General features: G+C 30.8%; 1 protein-coding gene across 1 annotated transcript; it reads left to right on the top strand.

Annotated features, from left to right (window-relative positions):
- Positions 1 to 2,912: 2,912 nt before the first annotated feature.
- Positions 2,913 to 4,452, top strand: LOC120210667 (alpha-1,3-arabinosyltransferase XAT2-like). The gene is made up of 2 exons (XM_039209367.1): positions 2,913 to 3,144; positions 3,240 to 4,452. Exons 1-2 carry the CDS (start codon positions 2,982 to 2,984, stop codon positions 4,415 to 4,417), a joined length of 1,341 nt encoding a protein of 446 aa, XP_039065298.1. The 5' UTR covers positions 2,913 to 2,981; the 3' UTR covers positions 4,418 to 4,452.
- The last annotated feature ends 2,802 nt before the right edge of the window (positions 4,453 to 7,254 follow it).

Genomic DNA, 7,254 nt, shown 5'->3' with positions numbered 1-7,254 from the left:
TAATCGTATCATACACAACGTAATCCTGATCATCAACGATAATTCTATCTTTTCGTTATTGATCTTTAGTAACGATACATACATTAATTTCATTACAATAAATTATTTGAACAAAATCAACTAGTGTCATTAATATTCCCTTCTAATATTAACATATGTGGGTTTTCCTAAGAAAAATGAGACATTGTTAAACTGTCCCATTCTTACAAAACCACCAAGTCTTTGGGTTCCTCTTAATTAATTGATCAATTAATAAGAATAGTTGGCCGATGGATCATCCTACCAGTTTGGTTTGACCAAAAAGTAAAATTGAAATTTAATTAATTTATTTTATACCAAATTATTTTACTGCAGATGATTTAATAGATCAAATAGTATTAATATTATCATATATAATCCACCTATCAAACATGATTTTCAAAAATCCAAAGAAAAATACATGTACCAAAAAAGAAATTATTCAATATATATATATATATTGAAATTTAATCAAGAATGATCTTATAAGTAGGGATGGGCATGTGACTCGAACCTGACGGGTTCCGACCAGATCTGATCCGATCGGGTCGTATTTTTTTAAAAAAATCGAGTTCGGGTCTGGTCGGGTCGGTTTTTTTAAAATGTGATGTTCGGGTTGGGTTGAGTTCGGGTTTAGGATAAAAATACCCGACCCGAAAAAAAATATAATTTTACTTTATATATTTAGGAATAATTACAATAATACCCCTCTATATATATATATTTTCCAATTAAGTCACTATTTTTATCGAATAAAAATATTTTTTATTATTTCGGGTCGGGTTTTAAAATTATATATCGGGTTGGGTTCGGGTCGGGTAAAAACATGTTTTGGTCGGTCGGGTCTCGGGTGGAGGACTCCTTGTTCTCGGGTCGAGTCGGGTGGACCAAAAACTCGACCCAACCCAACCTATGCCCATCCCTACTTATAAGTGGAGGGTTAAATAATTTAAAATACAAATTTCATTGAACATAAGTTTAAATGTTTAATCCTTATATTGGTAGTTTTTAAGTATTTTATTAAAATATTATATTAAAAATATGAAAAAAATAAGAGTATCACTACAATAATTATAATAAATAAAGAACAAATTTTTTAATATTTTTTCGATTGAATTGATGTTAAAGTTAAAATATTAAAAATAATTGTTAAACTAATAAATAATTTAAAAACCTTTAAAAATAAATATAATTATTGTATTTTTATAATGTGACCTGCAGGCTGCATGAACTTATTAAATGTGTTTAATCCTGGTTAGAGACTAACCATTATAATAGTTTTTAGGGTAAATTACGCGTTTAGTACGTAAATTATCAGTTTTGATCCGTTTTAATACTTAAATTTTTAAATTTTCAAAATAATACATGACATCTAGTTTTTGTTTTATATTAGTACCCACCATTAAAAACATAACATGTTTAGTACCTAAACTATCAGTTTTGGTCCGTTTTAGTACCTAAACTTTCATATTTTTTTCTTCAAAACTTAATGTTAAATTTCGAATGGGATACTAAAATGAAATAAATATTAAACTTTAGGTATGATTTAAAAAATTAAAAGTCTAGATACTAAAACAAACAAAAAGCAGGTAGTTCAAGTACTAACCGTGTAATTTATCTTAGTTTTTAATGGGCATAAAACCAACAATAGCTCCTAACATTTATCAAAATAGTCATTTTGCCTCTTATTTTTTTGGAGCATTTTGTCCCCAACGTTATATTTTTGGCAAAAATATCCCTAACGTTTGATAGAATAATCACTTTGGTCCTCATTCTTTTTTCCTAAATCCTTTTAGCCCTCAACATTTCATTTTAAAATAAAAAAGCCCCTATTTTGAAGCTTTAATCGTATGTTAATTGATGACTTTCATTTATAGAGCGATATTTTACCCCAAAGTAAAATATAGGGGCTAAAATATTCTAAAGAAAGAAAAAGAACCAAAATGAACATTTTGATAAATGTTGGGCTATTTTTTTTGGGCACTATGCCTCTTCAATGCAACAAAATAGATCGCATATAGTCCATGTTTTCTTTTCTTTTCTAAATAGAAAAATACACTACCAACTTTCAGTTGGTTACTAAAATTCAAAACCACCCAAATGTGAATCCCATATGATATATAATAATATTCCCAATATCTCATTATATGCAAAGAAATCGCCAAACCAATCATCGAAATGTATTTTTGTCAAACCCTCCCAACAAATATTTTTAAAGAAACCCTAACAGCTAGAGATAACTGGGGAGCAATAATTCCAAGAAAAGACCTCCCCAACCTCCTTCCATATAATAGTCTCCAGGGTTAAGTACACAAATCGTCCCCGACTATAAGATACTATTTTATTAAGTCCCTTAATTATTAAAAGTTATAATATGGTTCTATGACTATATAATATTGCTTTGTTAAGTCATTCGACTATTAAAAGTTACAAAAATGGTCACCCGACAATTCATTATGTTCCAAACTCGTCATTTTCCATTAAAAATCGGCGGTTGTCTAAGCTAGACGTTAACATGACGACTGGGATGTCATAGTCGTTTGAGTTTCTGGGATTATATTTTATCATATCATAGTCGGCTTGTTAAGTTCAGCTCGGAATATCGTCAACTTTTTAAAGGAAAAAGACGAGTTTGAAACATAATGAATAGTCGGATGACCATTTTGTAACTTTTGATGGTCGAGGGACTCAACAAAACAATACTCTATAGTCGTAAGACCATTTTGTAACTTTTAATAGTCGATGGACTTAATAGAGCAGTATCCTATGGTCAGGGACTATTTGTGTACTTTACCCTAGTCATTATTAATTACAATACTTATGTTTTTTTTTTTATAAATTTCGTTCGTTGTCCATTTCAACTCTCAATAATTAAACTAATGTTGGGATTTAAATTCATAATGTTGGAGCTTTCCTATGCATAACATTGCTGTATTGAGACCTGTGTTCGGTTAACAAGAAAGATGGGTGAGAAAATCACGTATGACACATTCTTCGCCAGAAGCTTTAGTCGTTCTGATCAAAGGAAACTCGGATACGCTGCGTTTCTCGGTTGTTTGCTCATTGCATTGAGCTTCTGTCTTGTTTTCAGGCCCTACTCCGCCGCCGCTCCTCCGTCGTCAGTTGGTGAGTTTCCGAAATCCCTTCTTTCTTTTCCGATTCAATTACAGTTGATTGTTCATTGATCGTTGATTGTTGATCGGTGACGTTGGTTTTTCGAGGTTTGAGTAACGGTGTACCGACGAGAATGAATATAGTCTGCAAATCAGAAACAAGATCAGATATCTGCGAGATCCATGGTGAAGACATAAGGATTGATGCAAAGTTCTCTACTGTTTTCGTCTCTGCTTCATCCCAAGAAGAAAACAGCTCCGTTCTCATCGGACCTTATTGTCGAAAAGGAGACGAAATCGCCATGAGAAGAGTGAAGAAATGGTTGGTGAAACCAGTGGTGGATGCCAATGGTATTGCCATCCCCGGTTGTAATCAGAGTCACAATGTTCCGGCCATCCTCTTCTCCCTCGGAGGATATTCAGGGAACAATTTCCATGACTTTACAGACATCATTATCCCGCTGTATTCGACGGCTCGAGTGTTCAACGGAGAGGTCAAGCTTCTTGTTACAAACAGCAATCCATGGTGGATCAACAAGTTCCGAAATTTAGTGCAGAAGCTGTCTAATTACGAGGTTATAGACATCGATAATGAAGCAAACGTCCATTGCTTCACAACTGTTGTTGTTGGTCTCAAACGTGCCCCTCAAGAGCTGAGCATCGATCCTTTGAAATCGCCCTACACGATGAAAGACTTCAGACAGTTCCTGAGAAGTGCATACTCCATAAACAAGGTCACCGCGATCGAAATAGACGACGACAATAACGTGAAGACGAGACCCCGGCTCCTCATCGTCGCGAGAAACCGAACAAGGGCGTTCAGGAATACGGATGAGATCGTTAGAATGGCAAGCGATTTGGGGTACCAAGTAGTGGTAGCCGAGGCCAATGGGAACATACAAAGATTTGCAGAGATTGTGAATTCATGTGATGTCATGATGGGAGTGCACGGAGCCGGTTTAACCAACATGGTTTTTCTGCCCGAGAATGCAGTTTTGATCCAGATAATTCCGATCGGAGGGGTCGAATGGCCGGCCAGAGTGGCGTTCGGAGAGCCGTCCAAGGACATGAACATAAGGTACTTGGATTATAAGATTAAAACAGAAGAGAGTAGCCTGATACAGCAATACCCGGTGGATCACGAAGTTTTCAACAGTCCATTGTCCATTTCGAAACAGGGTTGGTTGAAATTCAAGGAAGTGTATTTGGACAAACAGGATGTCATCCTTGACATCAATAGGTTTAAACCCACTTTGCAAAGAGCTCTTGAGCTTCTACATAGGTAAATATATGCGGGTACCTAAGTTTTACCCGTTTATCGTATATGCATCTTATCAGAGAATTGTCGAATTCGGGAGTCGATTACAATTAAGGAACGATGAGCGCCCTCGAATTACCCTTTCAGCACCATAAGATTACCAGTTGTCTTAGTTGTGAAAATTTAAAGTTTAAATAAAAATTTAAATTAAATTCGACCTAAATTATTCACCTTTAAAGATTTTTTATTAAAAAATAAAATAAATTACGATTATAAGAACAAGTTAGGTCTAATATGCAAAAGTGAGACAAGAGGTAACGGATATCAAAATAAAAAATTAATGTAAATCATACCTAACATGTTAAATTAGTACTGAAATTAAATAATTAAGAAATGTGAAATTTAAAGTACATGAAAAAAATAAGTACAAAATAATAAATAAACAAATAAAAATAATAAGAAGAACCGATTTAAAACATATTAAATATTTTTTTAATGTTGAGTTAAAAAGAAACCAAATAATAATAATAAAAAAAGCGTTAAATGGGAAGGAATTTTAATTAAAAAAAGAAAGAATTTATGAAAATTAAGCAAATTGAAACAGTAAATCAAATTAGGAATGAAAAACATTAGACGAAAACTAAATGAGTTAAAAAGGAAATTATAAAAGAATTAAAGGGAAAATATTAAAGACAATTTAAGAAATAATTAAAAATAAAATAAAATGAAAACTAACAAATTGTAAACAGGGTTAAAATGAACTAAAGTTAAATTGAAAAATAATTTAAGAAAAAAGGACTAGATTGAGTTCTCAAAAAAAATAGGGGGACTATGATAGAAATTATCTCCTATGAAAATACGTGGACTCGAAAGAGATTCGAGTTGGGTCATCAAATCATCTAATTGAATATAAAACCCAAAAAATATATCAAAATAAATAACTAAATAAATTTTAAAAACATTTAAGATCCACCATTTATTTTCATTGAAAAACATCAAAGAAGACTAAATCTATGAAGATTATTTAAAAGCATTTATTCCTTATTCCTTGATATTCTCTAATTCCACGGAAATTTTAAGTAAAATTAAGACCGTGATCGATCGAAACAATAAAAATAAAATAAAGATAAAAAATTAAAAATGAAAAGGTTATTCCTTTTCACTAAGAAATCTCAAGGAAGGTTAAATATATAAATATTAGTTTAAAAACTCTTTTTTTCTTATTCCTCGGTTTCCCTCTCAAAGAAAATAAGAAAAGAAAAGAAAGTAAAAACAATACCAAAATTGAACAAAGTGACAAGAACAAAAATAAAGAAAATGAATTGCCTTTAGTTAAAAATTTTCTTTTATTGCTCGTATTTTTTCGGTTACCCTCCCCCACTACAAAATAAGAGTGTCTTGGCTCACAAAAACCCTAAAAACAAAAAATCTTATAATCTTTTCATTAGTATTAAATATACTAATTAAGAAAAATAATATTAGTATAATGAAAAGATCCTAACTTATCCTCAATAAATAAAAGAAAGTATAAAGATGAATTTATTCACAAATAATCATTAAAATAATTAAAAATTCAGAATAAATTAAAATTATTGGATTGAGCCCATACCTAATTTTCTACCCGCACGGTTTTCGCTAAAATAAATATATCTTGAGTTTCCGACGTCTGATTGAGGCGTTTCAAAATGTGTTGGAATGTGAACTGAAAACCGATCATATCTTAAGAAGAAATTATTCCCTAGAAATGTTTGGATTTTGCTTTAAAATTTATTGCAAGTCGGTTGATGTCTTGACCTTCAAAATCAACTTCAATAAAAATGTTTGGGTTTTGGGAAAAAAAACTAAATCAGACAAAAACCGGGTATTACAATATGGTAGTCTTTCACCAAAAAATTAAAGTCGTATGGTGTTATACGGAGAATAATGATTTTAAATCAAAAAATAATATGATGAGTGTCTTATACGGAGAATTTTTGTTTTCCACCTCTCTACGTGAACAAATTTACCGTACGCAACTATTATACCATGCTCCATAAAATACATAAAACATAAACATACTATTTATAGCTCATTAATAGGAAGTTCAAACGTCTTGTTAAGGTTGTGATCTACCATATTTAGAAGTTTATATACACACCAACAAGTCAAGCAAATAGTCACTCGTTTAATATTTACGCTTATAACATGAACCAAGTCGATTATGTGGTAAAGAAATTATTGTTATTTATTGAAGATTCGAGTTTTAACACCATAAATGTCAGGATGTGAGCGTTTAATGTCGAAAGGTTGAGAGTTTATCTTTAAACAAATATAGCTTTATACTTACCCCATATTAATCAAAAAAATATCTATGCCGATAAAGAAATCGTATTAATGAGTTGATTTGATCGTCTAATTTGAGATAAATTTACGAGCAGCTCACTAATTTTTTTTATTTAATTTTCTTGTAGTTATCTTAAAAAATCATTTAATTAAAAAAATATTATTTTACTAAAAGATAATAAAAAATAGGATAAATTGTTAATCTATTAATTTCATAATAAACAACAAAAATACTAAATTATTAATTAATATTTTACTATACCAAAAAATCAAACACTATTTATTATTTTAATGTATGTGTAGATTGCTACTTTAGAGTTTAAACTTTGAAATTGTTTCATACATTCTTTTGATATTTTTTGGTTAAATTTATTAATTTATGTTTATATTAAACTGTATATAGTATTAGTAGATTTTAATTATAGTTAAGAAAATAAGGTAAAAATTTTGGTGAACTTAATGAGTGACGAGCAACGAGTCAGGTAACAAATTTTTTTAACGAACACGAGTCGAGTAAAATTTTAACAAGTTTAACGAGTAACG

This window comes from Hibiscus syriacus, unplaced genomic scaffold, assembly GCF_006381635.1.
Source record: "Hibiscus syriacus cultivar Baekdansim isolate YM2019G1 unplaced genomic scaffold, ASM638163v2 tig00109926_pilon, whole genome shotgun sequence".
Taxonomy (NCBI): domain Eukaryota; kingdom Viridiplantae; phylum Streptophyta; class Magnoliopsida; order Malvales; family Malvaceae; genus Hibiscus; species Hibiscus syriacus.
This window is presented reverse-complemented; position numbering and strand designations above follow the sequence as displayed.

Excerpts from the sequence above, each read along its gene's own strand:
- LOC120210667 (XM_039209367.1), top strand. The coding sequence starts at position 2,982 with ATGGGTGAGAAAATCACGTATGACACATTCTTCGCCAGAAGCTTTAGT. Across the intron at positions 3,145-3,239 it reads CGCTCCTCCGTCGTCAGTTG|GTTTGAGTAACGGTGTACCG; the intron begins GTGAGTTTCCGA and ends TGGTTTTTCGAG.